The sequence below is a fragment of the Cryptomeria japonica genome, chromosome 8 (genome assembly GCF_030272615.1).
Source record: "Cryptomeria japonica chromosome 8, Sugi_1.0, whole genome shotgun sequence".
Lineage (NCBI taxonomy): Eukaryota > Viridiplantae > Streptophyta > Pinopsida > Cupressales > Cupressaceae > Cryptomeria > Cryptomeria japonica.
Genome location: NC_081412.1, coordinates 123,129,703 through 123,147,157, shown reverse-complemented (window position 1 = coordinate 123,147,157; position 17,455 = coordinate 123,129,703). Strand labels below are relative to the sequence as shown.

Genomic DNA, 17,455 nt, shown 5'->3' with positions numbered 1-17,455 from the left:
TTCAGAGCATCCGTCCAATTCCAACACTCCTTCGTTGGGTTCCCTCCCTCCTCTGTCTCCTTCGGAACTCCACTCCCATCTATTTGAGTCATCCGAGTTGGAGTCAGACGACGCGAGCTCTTCACTGACAGACTGATTCCTCAGGTCAATCACATACTTATGACCTTCACTCTCAATTGAGAGTGTATTCTTCTTCCATTTATGATTGGCTCTAGTCATGATCAGCCATCCCCTTCCCAGAAGGGCATCGTACGCTTTTCTCTCCAGTGGAATGACTACGAAATCCATAAGAAATTGTTGTGTCCCGATCACCACCTTTTGTGCCATGAGAGTCCCGAGGGGTTTGATGTCGTGCTGATCTGCACCGACGAGATGGAATGTTGGTGGCTAGAGTGTAGGCTTGCCAAGACCTCTCCAAGTTTCTTCCGGTAGCACGTTGACTCCAGACCCGCCATCCACAATAGTGTTTGTGAGCTTCTGTCCCATTATGTCCATCTCTACCACGACAGGTTTCCGTCCAATGCTTACCGTGAGCAGCATAGGGTCCATGGCATCCGTACTAGGTTCCTTCACCGGAGCCACACTAGGTGGTTCTGTCATCGTCCAGTGTTCCTAGCCGACGGTGATGTCACTGGCTGCATTTGTCAAGGCCATCCTCAATTGTGGCATGGTCTGTAGAAGGTCGGATACCCGTACAGGTATAGTGGTCTGTAACATCTGCTTAATGATGGTTTTTTCCGGTCTTGACTGGAGTGGGGTACTAGCAGCCAGGTGCGAGGCCCTTCGTTCTTTTGCCATCGCTCGCTCGATATCTGCCTTGGCTTCCTGGAGTCTTTCCTTCTCCATGCGAGGGTCAGGATACATGGCTTTCTTGTTTTGCAATCTTGTGATTGCCAGTACGCCCTCCTTTGGTTCTTCTACCTCCAGCATATTCACCCCTTTTTGCTTTGGACACTCTGTGTCCTCATTATTCCCCGAACCACACCATTTGCACAACAAACTTCCTGCGTCATCTCCATTTTGACATTCCTGCGCGAAGTGACCCCATTCGTTGCATTTCCGGCATTGGATCATGGGTCGTCCCTTTGCGTCATATTGAATTCTACTCCTCGGTGTATTATTAATGGGCCTATTGTTACCCCACCGGTTGTTTCGGTACCCTCCAGGAGAGGCGTCAGAGTTTGCTGCCGGCTTCAGAGGTGTCGCTGGCGGTGTGACTTGGTTGGGTTGGGTGTAGAGCACTTGTGTGCTCCGTGCTTTCAAGTTGTACGGGCATTCCTTAATGGAATGTCCCATTACTTGGCAGATGTCACAAAAGGCTTTTCGAGGGCAACTCCCCTTAGTATGCCTTCTGTGTTATAGTTGGTGCACCATAGTTCCTTTCCTTCCTCGCCACTTTCTTTGTCAGCATTTAGTTCTTTCATCATCCTTATCATATCCCTTCGGAGTGCTTGCACGGTCTTGGACTCCCCATCGCTGTCTTCATCTGTACTTTCACCATCGCTCACTCGACGCTTCCCTTGGGATGTCTTATTTTCACTCTCAATATCCATCGCGCGGTTGTATGCCTCGTCATATGAGGGCGGAGGGACCACCTTCATCTTCCGTCTGAGAGATGGTACCAGTCCTTCAACAAACCATCTCTTCTTCAGGCCATTAGCCGGTTGGTTCTCCATTTTGTTGAGCAGTTCCCTCAGCCTTCTGTTATAGACCCACACATTTTCACTTTTTCCCTGCTTGGTATTGTAAATCTCTGTCACGATTTCATTGTCATCCCGTAGGAGTTTGAACTCCTCTTGGAAAGCCTTCTTCAGATTGTTCCATGACGTTTTATACTAGGCATCCAGGTCTGTATACCAATCAATTGCTATTCCTCGCAGAGTGGCTGGAAATGCCTTCAACCAGTAATCCTGGTCGTCTTGGCCAATTGCCTCCCAAATGGTCATGCATGTCTTACAATGTCGTACGGGATCCTCCGACCTGTCACCCATGAATTTTGGAAGCTTCTGTTTCTCCGGGGTGTGTGCCATTGTTTTTGTCTGGAGGGTTTTATGTAGCGCTTGGAAGTTACTATATGCCCGAAAGGTATTATGTGTCTGGAAAGTACCGTATGCTTTTGACCTGGTTGGACCCTTGTTCGCAGAGCTTTGGTCACCCTCGCTCCTATAGTCCCTCCTTTCCGGGGTTTCTATTTTGGTTCCCTCTGACAAGGACAAATTCCTGATGCCGGATAATGTTGCTTCAAAAATATTGGCGATCTCTTCGTGAAGGTCCCGTACCGCCTCCTCTCCTTGTTCAGAATACTCTGACGGGTTGCTCTGCGACTCGGCTCTGGAGTCTTCTTCACTCGACGTCGAGTGTGGGGCCTGGTCGGCGAGATCTTCCTCCGCTACGTCTGGAAGTGGTAGGTTCCTGGTGACCTCCGCCAACTCCTTCCATGTACACGACCTTTGTCTCTCTCGACTACGACTCCGACTCACACTCCGACTTCTGCTATGTTCCTCAGGGCTCTTCGAGTCAACAACCTCCCTTAGCCGTCGTCTTCGCTCGACCTGTTCTTTTATACAGAGAGATCTCCGTACAGTTCCCTCGTCTACTCCTCCGGTGGTAGTGGTACGTTTGTCTTTGTTTAGCCTTAGGGGCATTAAGTGCCAGGGGTACGGCGTCAGCTTGTCTCTCTTTCCTCTTCTTGCCTACGGTTCTGTTCTTTGTACCTTTGGAGTACTTGTTGCCGACGGAGTTCCCGTGCAGTTTCCTCCCTTCGGTCTTGGAGTGCAATCAAATTTCTGGTGAGTAACCTTGGAATACTTCCGAGCAAGTCAAAGACGGGAGCGCTGACGGTGAGTTCACCATGTACCGTGCCTTCAGAGACGGCTCTCTCCTGAGCCTCCCTCTGCACGTACTACGTGACCGACATGTCCTACAACTCTACCAAGTCTGCTGTCAATTGATCCTCTCGTGCCTTTTCCGCGGTACTTTCTTTGTGTGTGTCGCTGTCTACGACAATTAATTACTGGTTGAATGGCCAGCCCATTAATTCCTTTTGCCTGTAGCCATAGTTATCTCCAGGTTCGTTCAGGCAACGGCGCCAAAATGTTTAGTCCTTAATGCGAGGTTGGTAAACTTGGGGGTAAAACAAGGATCTCCCACCCGTACCAACTATTCATGTAATAGAACATTCATATATCAAAGCATGAGTAACAATAACAGAACAGTTATAACAAAAGAATGATATCTTTATTGAATTCTCAAGAATATGTCAGTACAATACCATCCTTGCCGAGGTTCCATCCGAACCATATATGGACTCGACGGTTGGCCAAGTTGCCAACCGTCACTAACTATCAATTACCCCACGGGAACCTCTCGGCGACTCAAACACAACCAAACATAAACACCCAAACCAACTACAAACTAACATGTGTTATTGACCCCTAACATGCATCCCTGGCAATCACACTTACTCCTTTGGTACACAGATCAGAAGAAAAAGAAGCTGCATATTCTAGAGTCCCATACGAAAGAGGAGCTAAAGGAAAGTGTCCTTGATGAATATAACCTAGCCAAGGTGTGCATGAAATAAAGCATTGTGCAGCAACCCCTCACAATAGCAGGAAAAAGGGGTTCTCTAACCCAAGTATCTTGTATGCATGTCTGAAAGTTGTCAAGTGACTATATCCACCTCAGTTCTAAAAAGAACACCATTATGCAAACTAGCATTCAAAAAAACGCTAGCTGAATGATCAGTGCCATCCTCATTTTTGTGATTTAAAAAGAAAACCATTATCTTAAAAGTATGGTCGTAGGAGATAGCTAGTTGTCCCCTGCCATACCCTCCTGTTTAGAGGAGCCCGATAACTATTTGGAGTGGATGTATAAGGTTTTGGCCTCATAGATGTAATGGCCTCGCAAGAGCAAAAACAGTCTTTGGTGGCACCGAAAGTCAAATATTTATAGATATTAAGGTCCCTCTTGAAAATTTATGCACCTCCATATGCAAAAGTTATGGCATTTGGAAGATGGAAGACAATGACCAATGAAGTGGTGGTATTGAAACCCCCAATTCCCTTAGGGGTGGTTTCATAACTACCAGGGTGATAATGATATTGGTGGTCTGCTGAAAGGTGTGGTTTTGTCTCGACAGCATAAACATGAATCTGAAGCAAACAGTTTTGAGGCTTGATTGTCTTATTCCAATTCTAGAGTCTTCCAATGCATGGGGAGGATGCTTTAACATCCATTTAAGAACATAAGGGTGCTGTATTGAATCACTGGAGGCATTCCATAGTGAATGTATCTTCAATATAGGCATGAGAAGGCAAGCACAGTACAAAAAGTGTGAGAGCACTACAGAAGGAAGGAATTCCATAAGAATGCATTGTGTGGCTGAAACTAGAAATATTCAACTCCAGAGAGAGCACCAGGAAGAAAGAAAATGTGTGGAGTGAGTGTCTCACTCTTGTAATTATTTCAATATTCCAAGGAAGCTTGGAAGATGTACATTTGTCAATTCCAATTGTTTTCCTCTCCTTGAGGTTTACAGGACAGATCTATGTCTATTTTGTGATTTTATTTCTGTTTGATAATTTATGCTTGTTAAATCATATTTCTACTTTGAAAACACATTCTAACTCTTGTCATATGAGCAATGCCATTACTATTGAATGGAAATTCAACTAGTGCAATCTTGTAGTTAATTATAGATCAATGGGTGTAGTACAGTACTATTTTTACTATGACACTTGCATAATTAGATACCAATCAGCTCTTAAAGTTATCATTTTTGTCTTGATGTGTGTGGAATTGACAACTAATTATTTCCTACCTTTTCACAAAAGAATATAAAATAATGGGATTTTTAACATTTACTATGGTATTTGCATGATTACAAGAAAGAAACCAAATCTATGAGCTACTTATTTCTTGATGCAGGCAGGGTAGATGATTATTTATTTCCTCGATTCCAATTCTAGACTGACCTTTTGGTTTTTCATCAAGAAATCTTTCTGGACAATATGACTATAGTTATGTGAAGTGCATTTCTACTTAAGTGCAGGACCTACTTAAACATGAAGTGTTATTAATGTTAGAAGATCTTAATTGTAGTGTCTCTGCAGTTTGGTAGAAACTGCATCACGTCTCAGAAAGCTAGAATCCTCTTCCTGTATAAATCATATTCATAGGATAGATAGCTGAAACCTTAGGTCATGAAACAATTGCAGTACAAAAAGCTTGCTTTTATATTCAAATTTGAACGGAATAACATGGTTTGCCAAAACTAGACAATTTGAAAAGGTACCCACCCAACTTTGAGGCAGCACCCAATTGGGAAGGGTAAATTCTTGTGCTGCTTACAGAGAGTTAAGATTACTGGTATTCTACTGTTTGCTGGGGTGGGTAATCTCTCGTAGAATTGGTTACAATCCCTTTGTCACTGTGATTGCCTTTCAATATGACTGGTGCATATCTTGTGTTTGAGATTATCCAGTAGTTGAGCATGAACCTGGGTGGCTAATAGGCATGGTGTTCATTTGAGCCTTGCTCCTTTCTAGTTCAAAAAGAAAAATCCTAAGTGCAAGGAGGCTAATGTGACAGCTTGAACATTCACTTAGTTGATACCTTCGTTAAATGCATTCTTTCTTGCTATGAGGAATTCATGAGCCCACTTTGATATCATAAACTCTCCTAGATGCAGGATTTACAGAGCATTATGCTAGTTTATTTCTTATGCTTATTATGTGAGGTGCCATGTTTTAAAATGTCATACTTAAGGTTCAATATGTCACCATCTATGAAAGGCTAGAGTCCCAATTTAACAAATTCTTATGACATCTGGCATTTTTTATATGATACATAAAACTGGCTAAGATAACTTAATGCTTCTTTTATCATTAGTTTCAGGTGGTAGGATCTTTTGATGAAAATGTCTGATTTTTAAAAAATTTTTGGAGCTCTCTTTGCAGGGTGTTGTCAAAAATATTGTACCAGCCATCGCATCAACAAATGCTATCATATCATCTGTATGTGCACTGGAGGCACTGAAAATTGCAACAGGATGCAGCAAATCATTGTCAAATTATTTAGCGTAGGTTCAAAACATCAATACATACTTTTTTAATTCTTATATATATTTATAGTGTCAGGAGCTTGACAAAGGCATAAAACTCTCAAAACGAAGAATGTAAATATTCAGTTAGATTTTTTGATGTTCTGATGTCATGTTTCATGCACTGCAATTTTACTTGTAAGCTTTTTTGGTATTATAATTTTTTTTAGAGTAAAATGAACTAAAAAAGTTGCTGTTTTATGTTTAAGATTAGTATGCATAATCATATATACAACTAAGGCAAATGTTTCAACAATTTACAAGAAGCCTTGTCTCGACCTTGGTAGTATGTCTCCTTTATGCTGTTACATAACAGGGATTTCAGTCACGAGAAAGTTCGATGCTTTTAAGTTTAGACACTGATACGTTAATTGGGGTACATAGTGCATGATGTGGTGGTCTCTGCAATAGGTGATTCTTAACAAAGACTAAAAATTTTGCAGCCTTGTGAAGGCTTCTTTTCATGCTCATTTGTTATGAGCTCAGAACGACATGTTTTTTTCTGATGACCCAGAGTTAATGAACATTCCAATTGCAGCTCTTGAAATGATGTGCCATTTTATATGAAAACAATTAATTTGTAGTCATTTTCATAGCATTTGTTGAATGGCTTTGCTTTAGACTTAGAGGAATCATATGTACTTATTTTATATTCCATCCTGTAATATGCAGCTGTTAATGTTTTAACTCGTCTTCAAATTTCCAGGTGATGCCATCTGATACGTAAGATGCGTCTGAAGTTATCATCTCTGAGTAATTTTTGTGCTTTCTAGGTGGAAACTGTCCATTCCTTAAAATAAACTATATTGCATAAATTTAATTGTTTGTGAACTCTTCTTCTTAATATGGTAAGTTCAGCATGCACACATAGAAGGGAAATGCATATTTAAGTTGTCAAGAGACATGACAAAAATGATAATGTTTAATTCAAACTGTAAGTGAACATATGTAGCTCATGCCAATTGCCACTGCGGAATACTCTTGGACTTTTTTTTTCTCTTATTGGATTGTTAGAAAGTTAGAAACTACTTTGTTTCTTTGTAAATATTGGTTGTATTATGTGCTGCCTTTTGATAATATGGGGTAGGGGTGTTTCTGTGGGGAGATTCAAACCAGGGTCACATTCTTTTACAATTTACAAGTGTTTCTATTAACTACTTATACCAGAACCATCTGGGCATTGTTAGAAACTTTGGAAGGGAAAATTGAAACTTTTACATGGTTTGGAATTTTCTCATTTTTTTTGATTGCTAAAATGATTATGTATTCATGTGCTATATAATTGGCAGGTATAATGGAACTGAAGGTGTTCATACAGGTGTAACTGAATTTACGAAAAATGATGATTGTTTGGTCTGTGGCCCTGGAGTGTTGATGGAAATAGATTCCTGTACAACTTTGCAAAAGGTTTGTACACTAGAAATGCCTTCCTTTACGGTGACCAGTTTATATTAGTCAGCACTGCTCTTCAATTTATTAAGCTTATTAATAGATAATCATAATAATTAATGCAAGAATGAAATTTACTTTTTGGGAAATTATCTGCACCTGTTCAATATTTGTAGGAAAATTATCCATAACTGTCTAATATTTATAGAAAAGTGCCCATAAGTTCTCAATACAAAAAATAGTCTGTTTACCTTGATTTGCTGCTCATAGATGTTTGTTTATTTTTGTTGTCATTCAGTTCATTGATCTTGCTGGAGAACATCCAAGGCTTAAGTTGTCAAGACCAAGTGTGATGTATAGAGGAAACAATCTTTATATTCAAGCGCCTCCTGTGCTGGAGGAAATGACACGATCCAATTTACAACTTCCTCTCTTTGAGCTTATGGGTAAAGTTCCAAAAGACAGTGTACATTTAAGTGGTACTGTAATTACTAATGATAAGAAGAGCACTACGACAAGAAAAGTGCGGATTTCTTTTAAGGGAATTTCAGATGAGGTCACAGACATGGACACTGCTGGTGGGGGCTAAGGAATATACCCACGGAAGTGTTCTTGTAAGAAACAATTATTTGCTTTTACGGCAATTTTTATGAAGCTAACTACTTTGCAGCCAATCATTGGAATGTAAAGTTTATGAGAGTTCAGAAATATATTTAAGAAAAGTCTGCACATTCAAGTGTCTAGATGTTTTTTCCCTCTTCTTTTTGCAGTAGAATATATATATATATATTTATAAGACTCTATGTTTAATGTTTAATGTTGTATGTTGTGATAACCATCGCTGTAAAGCAGAGAAACGGCATCTTATAGTATATAGTTAACCTGATACAGAGGGTCCAAAGCTTTAATTGATGTCTGCATTCTAATTGAGAGTATGGATTTTTTGAGGCATCGTATGAAAAATTTGTATTCTGAAAGAAGTTTAAGAGATCAGACAAATTATTCTGTTTCATAAAGGTAAGACTATTTGTATGCTTTGATATGGTTGGGCTTCTTGGCATATGAATGCATGTTTTATGACATGTGATTTAGTTTAAACTTTTAGGTTGCTTTGTTAAATTCTTGGTTTAATGCAATAATATTGAATGTATTGATATGGTTGGATTTGTTGATATTAGGAGTAACATACTCTTTGATATCTGATTTTAGTAATTGAGTGTTTATATGTGAGACTGCCGGGTTATGTTCTTGGTTTAATTGAATTTGCATTGAATGCTTTGATGTAGTTACAGCTTGTTGGCATTTGATTTGGCTTGTTTTCTAGCATCACAATCCAACCTGTTTTCCTTTGCAAGGTTCGTAGTTACATCTGTTTGGCTGAGATTGGTTAGTTGAGACATTGCCTGGCGAAAGGCTTGGATTTCAGTAAGTCTAAGCTCTTCCTTCATTAACCTAAAAACATGGTTGCATGGTTATTATTGGTTTAGTGCGATAATTAGCTAATAGGCTCTTGTTTGTGTACTTACAAGTCCAAATACTTGCTTGAAATATTGTCTAACAGTGTTAAAAAAACAGTGCCTGAAAAATATTTTTTAGTCTTCATTAATATTTCAGTAGACATTTGATTCATTTCAATGTAGTTGTCTAAAAACTATCAAAAATATCTACATGGGCAATGATACTAGGCATTGCAGCTGGGAAGTGTAGCGAAAAGGCATGGAACCAAAAATTGGAGTTCTATTGCAATGGAGCTTCAGGCTAGGAAGTTGGCCCCCATTGTTTTTCCACATATTAGGATATTGTAATATGCACTATGATTGTTGTTATGTCCCAAAATTGTTGCTCACATTCTTAAAGGATTCAACCTGCTTCAAGGGTGAATCAACTCATCAACAAAATGTGAGTGACAATAGGTCAATTGTTGGAATTGGATAAACTCTTCTCCAATTTGGGCTTAGTCGGACCTAAGAGTATTTTTAGAGTCAAATCTCTAACAAGATTTAATCACAATTGAAGATAGACAAATGGACAAACTTGCATTAGTATCCAATGTATGCATGGCGCAAAAGCTATCACTAGATTGAGGACTAATCTATTGCATTTGTAGCCTCTATTTAGTTGATGAAGATATCATTGCAACACTGCAAGATGTGGGTATGTAGGACATGATTTTGTTAAGGTAAAATCTTTTAGGTTTGCTACAAACAAATCACTAAATCATGAAGTTTATACCAACTGTTCTTATTCTTAATTTGATGTTCATTTTAGGTGCATGGAGGATCAGCATTTGTAGGATTGATGCTTTATATTGGGTTATAGACTAAGGGTTGCCAGAATACATAACTGAAAATTGATAAGACAAATATGATATCACTAACTAAGAATGCTCAATCATTCTTCATCAAACTACAAAATCCATATGCAGTATTGAAAAGTCCATTACAAAGAATTATGTAGAATGTTGCAACATTCATTTCTTCTCTATTACACAAATCAACAATTGTGGCAAGAGAAAACTCTAAGCTAAGAACTTGTAATACTTGATTGCTTTGAAGTTTCTTTGAAGATATGCAAATGACCAAGGAGACATTCAACTACCCATACCAATCATAAATATTTGTAACAAATAAGCTACCTCTTTGTGATTTGTGAAATGAGTTGCTCCACAATTGTTAAGATAAATAGAATTTGCAACCCTAGAAGCCCTTCAACTTTTGTAGTCATGTAGGAAAGAAATAACGATTGACCCTTTGAATGTTGAAAACGCAGAATTATATATCTCCAAGCATCATTGGACAACCTTGGGAAAGGAACAAGGTTGTTAGCAATTGAAAAGGTTGCCCATGCTTGATGCCTCATTAATAACATGTCTTCATACACAACCATGCTTTAGAAGTGTCCATTAGTACCTTGAGGTGTGTCAAGGTTCTTTTCTTCATCATACCCATTTTGATCAACAAGGCATGATTATTGGTTAGTGAAATAGCTAGTTGATAAGCTCTTATTGTGGATTTAAGTCCAAAATTTTCTTGAATATTCTTAGTGTTAATAAAATTGTGCTTGAAAAATATTTTGTAATTTATGTAAAATATTTCATTGACATTTGCTTCATTTCAATTTATTTTGCAATAAACTATCAAAAATATCTTCATGGTTAGTATGGGGCTTATATATGACTCGAGTCATGCTATTGGGAAGTGTAGTGAAAAAGGCATGGAAATGATAATTGGGATTTTGCTATAATGCAATTTTGGGATAGGAAGTTGTCCCCCATTACCTTCTCATCACAGATTAGGATATTGTACATGCACCATGTTTATTGTTGGATCTTGTTGATATATATACATATACATACATGACTTAATACACACACACACACACACACACACACACACACACATATACATGCATACATACGTGTGTGTATGTGACACATCTTTCACACTTTTTTATTATCACATATTTAGTTCATATTATTTCACACATGTTTCTACTCTATTCCCCACTCATCTCACACTTTTCCTTCTTTATGTAGCCTCTTTATGCCTTTCCATCATATCATTTCATAATAACTTTTAATAATCTTATTCCCAAGAATTTGCCTTTTCCTCTATAATATTTTACTTTTTAATAACTTATTTAGACATATTAGAGGTGTTTTAAGACTATTTAAGTGGTATATAATGGATACATAGATCTAGAAATGAAACAATCAACATCTATGGTGCTTCACAACCCTCAATATCTTGCTAACATTCTCTCCAAGCCTAAAACAATGTCTTGTCCTTAAAACAACTTGCATCCTTTATGGATACCTTTCTTGTCATGTCTCTTCCTCAATATCAACCGTCTTTGTTTTTGTGACATGTTTCCATTGTAATATTTACCTTACTTTTATCAACACCACCCACCTTGGTGCACTCTATGTCCATTCAAACATTTCAACCTTTCTATCATTTTATATATATGAATATGCACACTTGTATAGGTTTTTAAACATATTTGTAATCTTTTTCCAATTACATCCAAAAATAGAGATCATCAAATCTTCTTAACCTAAATTCCTCAATGGTGCAACAATTAAAATTTATAAGCCAATACACATTCACACAATGAACACTAGATACATGTGGAAACCAAAGATAAGAAAAACAATGTTGACTATAGTTGCATGGATCTTCTGCCCAAATCCAACCTCACAAAATAATGAATCACTTACAATGGTTAACTAGGCACCAACTAACCAGAGACACCAATCCCTTTAATGTACTTGTGAGGACCTACCTAGTAGAAACACTAATCTCATATGCCTAGGTTTGAGCAACCACTCAGTAACAAGGACCTCAATCTCAACAATACAAATGATATGATTTTAGGACCTTCAATCTTCACAATACAACTCGCCTTTTGGTCTTATTAGCCTTCAAACACTCAATAGCTTATGATGTTATGATAATTGTGCACATGAATCAATAAATTGCACTCTTCTCCAATTTTCATGATATGAACTTGTATCCTCGAAAGCATATATATAACATTAAGAACCACATATAGATGAATTTAGGATACCTATATACATGTGTGACACCTACAATTATAATCATTTGATGGAAATTTGCTTTGTCCTTGAATGCATCATCCGGTTCTTCAAGATATTGATAGCACTTGTATTATTACAAAGAATTGAAATAGGTTCATCAAATTCTACCTTCATCTCCTTTAATTTTACTTCATCCATAATACCTAAGCGCAACAAGAAGTCGCTACAACATATTCTGCTTTAGCTTGGTAGACAGGGACACTAAATCCTTCTTCTTATTTAGCCATGAAACTAGATTGTCACCAAGAAAGAGCGCTCCTCTTGTACTTTTCCAGTCATCAATACAGCTGACCCAATTTGCATCAGTGTATGTAGTCAAACTGGAACCCTCACCCTTAGGGTACCATAATCCAAAATCTATTGTATCTTTTAATTAAGTACCCAAAAATCTGCTTCATAACTTCAACATGAATTTCTTTGGGTGTTGCTTGAATCCTAGCCACCATTCCAACTGCCTACATGATATCTGGTCTAGATGCAGTCACATACAACAAGATACAAATCATTGTTTTGTACAAATTTTGATTTGTAGGAACAAAATCATCATCCTTACTCAACTTACACTCAGTAACCATAGGTGTTCCTATCGGTTTGCACTTTTCCATCTTGAATTTGCTCAACATCTCGTTTATATACTTGGTCTAAGAAATATATATACCTTTTTTTGATTGGGAAATTTGTAAACCAAGAAAGAAAGACAACTCACCAAGCATTGACATCTCAAACTCCCTTTGCATTACATTCCAAAATTCTTTACACATATCATTACTACTTTCTCCAAAGATAATGCCATCAAAATAAATCACAACAATTAACAACTAATTACCATATGATTCAACGTATAGATTTCTATGTGCAAACCTCTTTTGAAACTTTGCTATTGTGAACACCTATCTAGCCTAGAATACCAAGCTCTTGGAGCTTGCTTGAGTTCATATAGAGATTTCTTTAATCTACACACAAAGTTCGGTTTGTTTGAGCACTGAAATCCTTTTGGTTGTTCAACATAAATTTCTTCCTCGAGTTCTCCATGCAAAAATGTAGACTTAACATCTATCTGATACACTTTGAAGTTCTTGAATGTTGATGGTGCCAAAAACATTATGATAGCTTCTAGTCTAGCTACCAAAGCAAACGTCTCCTCAAAATCTACACCTTCAACTTGACATAACCCTTACATACTAGTCTAGCTTCATTTCGAATTATCTTGGCTTCTTCATTCAAATTGTTTCTAAAGACCGACTCAGTACCTATCACATTCTTGTTTTTAGGTCTTGGAATTTACTCCCATGTTTCATTTTTCTTGATTTGATATAACATTTCTTCCATAGCATCTTGCCAACCTTTCTCCTTATTTCCCTCTGCATAATTGCTTGGTTCAATTTTTGTTAGTAAGGCAAAATGCACTTGCTCACTTGTTCTTTGAGATCTTCTCCTAGTTTGAACATCATTGTCTTTATATCCTCTAATCTAATCTTCAGAAAGTTTCTTCTACACATACCTTCTCAGAGTCTTATTACTCGTTATCTACGACTCACCTTTGGAGTCCTCATTTTTGCGGAGTACATCAACTTTGACATTGTCTTTCGAATCTTCAAATGATTGTACAATTTCATCAACACTTACATTTGCACTTTTTACCATTCTCTTCAATCTCTTGTTTTAATATTTGTATGCTTTGTTTTTCATTGAATAACCAAGAAAAATATCTTCATCGGATCTGGAATCAAAACTTACCTAGATTCTCTTCATCTCTCTTGATATAGCATTTGATCTCAAAGATTCTACAATTCCTTACAGATACCAATCTCCCATTCCATAGCTCACATGGTGTCTTTGTTGTCCTTGGCGTGATTTGAGCTCTATTGAAAATGTATATTGCTATCAGACACGCTTCTCTCTAGTACATATCCAATAATTATGTCTACTTCAACATAGTTATAGCCATCTCTTGAACAATCTGATTCTTCATTTACACCACTCCATGTTGCTACGAGGTTCTAGGTGCTGAATATTATCTTTGAATTTCATGCTTTGCACAATACTCTTCATATTTTCTAGAAGTAAACTCTCCACCTCTATCTGATCTCGAACACTTGATTATTCTATCGGTTTCATTTTCATCCAGAGTCTTAAAAGCTTTAATATTTTCAAAAGCATCTAATTTTTCTTTTAGAAATCCAATCCAAGACATTCTAGAATAATCATTAGTAAGCATAATAAAATACATGTCACCTTGTAGGCTCTTTATCCTCATAGGACCAAACAAATCAACATGAATAAAATCTAGTGGCTTTGCAGTAGAAGAATCCTTAGCAGGAAATTTGGTCTTCATCTGTTTTTCTTCATAACATAGTTTATAATTGGTAGATGGAATCTTTTTGATCTTAGGCATATTTCTTACCATTCCTTTTGAGTTAATTCTCACAAGATCATCAAAATTGATATGTCCCATTCTCTTGTGCAAAAGCTAACTCTCTTTGCTCTGAACGATGAAACAAATTTGTCCATTCACCTCACAAGATGATACACATCATTATCTATTCTACTAGCTTCTGACACCAACTCTATGATGTTCTCCTTTATGATTTCAAAACCTTTTTCACTAAATCTATAGCCATTGTCGAACATTTGGCTTACACTTAAAAGATTATGCTTTAAGCTTTCTACATACAAAATATTATAGGTTCTTGTCTTACCACCATCAAGACTCAACATACCTTTCCTGGAAATCTTGACAACATAATTGTTACCAAGAGTAACATCTCCACCATCAAACTTTTTGAGATTCATGAACTTACTTTTATTCATGTGACTTGAACATCTATTATGAATAATCCACAAATTCTTCTCCTTTTGGGAATGAAGTGTAGTCTAAGCCACTAGAGACTTCTCAGTCTTCTACTCTTTTGATTTCTACTTCCAAATATTTCCAAAGTCACTATTCTTATTAACAAGATTGTTTCCTTTGATTTTTGGTAAAGGACAACTCACAAAATTTCTTCTATAGTTTCTTGCAACATGAACATAGTTGTCGCACTTATGAAAAATGATATCGAAATTAAAAAATAGAGCAAACACGTTTCTGCTAACAAAATTATTCCTTCTAACTGAATCTTTCCTATAATCCATAGCCTTATGATGAAAATGATTGCAATTAAAACAATAACCCGAAAAATAATGATTGAACTTGGTATTGAATCCTTGTCCTCTTGGTGCTTGTCATTTGGATTTTTCGTTCTGCCTCCAGACTTGAATGTAACCATCATTCGTCCTTCTACTGTCTTCATTTGCCACATCTTGTCTCGATTTTGAACTTCTAGACCATTTTTCTTTCAGAATCACTACTTCTGATTTCAAGGATTTCTCTACACTCTCTCCTTTCTATTCTTTACTAAAAATGATATTGGTTTTGATATGTGATGATCTTTGACTTCCAATAATCTAATCCAACATCTCTATACTCTTTTCAAATTTCATTTTTAGTTGATTATTTTCTTTGTCAAGATCTTTTCTCAATGCAACAATCTTTGCTTCTAGTTTCTCATAGTCCTTGTCTCTATTTTGCAACCTCTTTGTCAATACTTCAATACTCTTTTCTTCTTCTATTTGAACTTTCAACTCAATAAATGTCCTCTCCGCTCTTTCAAGTTTCTGAGACAACTTCTCAAAATTCTTCACTTGTTCAACTATCCTCTTCTTTAATACTCTTTAACTTTTTGTTGGTGCAAAGTAATTTGTTCATAAGATCAACTTCATCATCATCATCTAACATCATTTTGGCATTTCTGTCTGGAGTCTCCATAGCCATGAATAAATATTTCTCACTTGCATTTCTAGTAGTGTTTTGATCTTCTTCTTCATCAGACGATCCACTGTCTTCGTTCACAAAGAAACTCTTCTAATTTCTGGTAAAGTTCTTCTTGTTGAAATCCCTTTTGCCATTCTTTTGATCTTCATTGTTAGAATCTCTATAGGGGCACTTATCCATAAAATGTCATATCTCTCCACTATTGAAACAATTGAAAGACAATTTACCTTTGTACTTACCCAAATCTCTCTATAGTCTTTTGAAAAAGTTTGCTTCTTGTAGATCCGATTCATCATCAGAATCTAACTATCTTCCTTCTTAGGTACCTTGAAATCAATCTCTTTCCTTGCAAATTTGTCATTATCAAATCTCGTTTCAAAAGTGGTTAGGGATCCATGTAATTCATCCATACTCAACTTGTTCAGGATTTGAGTATTTTCTTCACAATACCCAATTTTTTACTCTATGTTAAACATAAATTACCATAAATAACTCTCTCCAAGAAATAAATAGAGATCACCAAATCTTCTTGATCTAAATTCGTCAATTATGCAACAATTATAACTTATAAGTCAACACACATTCACACAATGAACAATAGATATATGTGGAAACCCTGGATGAAAAAAACCACGGTGAGAATAATTGCTTGGATCTACTACACATATCTAGCCTCACAAAATAATTATTCACTTACAATAGGAACCAACCTACCAGAGACACCAATCCCCTTAATGTACTTGTAAGCACCAACCAACTAGAGACACCGATCTCATATGCCTATTTCTTAGAAACCAATAGTAACTAGGACCTCAATCTCAACAATATGAATAATATAAATTTAGAAACTTTAATCTTCAACATATAGTTTGCCTCTACTCTGATCAACCTTCAAACTTCTTCACAAATTATGATGTTTTGATAATGGTGTATATGAATTAGGAAACTACACTCAACCTCATTCTCCAATTCGCATGATATGAACTTGTATCCTCAGAAGTACATATATAACATTAAGAACCACATATAGAAATAAATTTACGATACCTATATATATATGTGTTACAACTACAATTACAATCACAAGTAAGTCCAATACATAATTAATCATTTATATTTTAGCCACACACACTCTTCTTCACCAAACATGTAGTATGCCAAGTACAATTAGCCCACACACTTCACAAAATAAAGGAAGACACCACACGCTCCGTAAGGTAGCTCAATCTAGTCCCAAAGGTTGTCCACACACAATCTTTGATGGACAAATGCTAAAGTTCATCTACAAGCTAGCCTCATCAAACATGTAATAGGTTTGGATTAAAAGGTTCACACACGGTTCCACACAAGAGAACACATCATGAAGATCTTACTAAGGATATATCTAGTCCCAAGGAACATCCACCCTTAATTTTTGATAGCACAAACATTGGACCACTACTACATCATTTCAAAACATGAACTGGGTCAGCTGACAACATAGGAACCAAACTGACATAATAAAAATCATGTTCCACTATGCCACAATTCTAAAAAATCCAGATAATGA

The 17,455-nt window shown here is 36.9% G+C and overlaps 1 protein-coding gene across 2 annotated transcripts in view; it reads left to right on the top strand.

Annotated features, from left to right (window-relative positions):
* The window catches only part of LOC131041581 (NEDD8-activating enzyme E1 catalytic subunit), a 58,543-nt gene extending 50,305 nt beyond the window's left edge, over window positions 1-8,238 (top strand). For both annotated transcript variants that reach the window (XM_057974709.2, XM_057974710.2), the window contains 3 exons: window positions 5,964-6,085; window positions 7,396-7,513; window positions 7,794-8,238. In XM_057974709.2, coding sequence (XP_057830692.2) covers window positions 5,964-6,085; window positions 7,396-7,513; window positions 7,794-8,084 — 531 coding nt within the window. In that variant the 3' untranslated portion in view covers window positions 8,085-8,238. The remainder of the gene's footprint in view (window positions 1-5,963; window positions 6,086-7,395; window positions 7,514-7,793) is intronic.
* The last annotated feature ends 9,217 nt before the right edge of the window (window positions 8,239-17,455 follow it).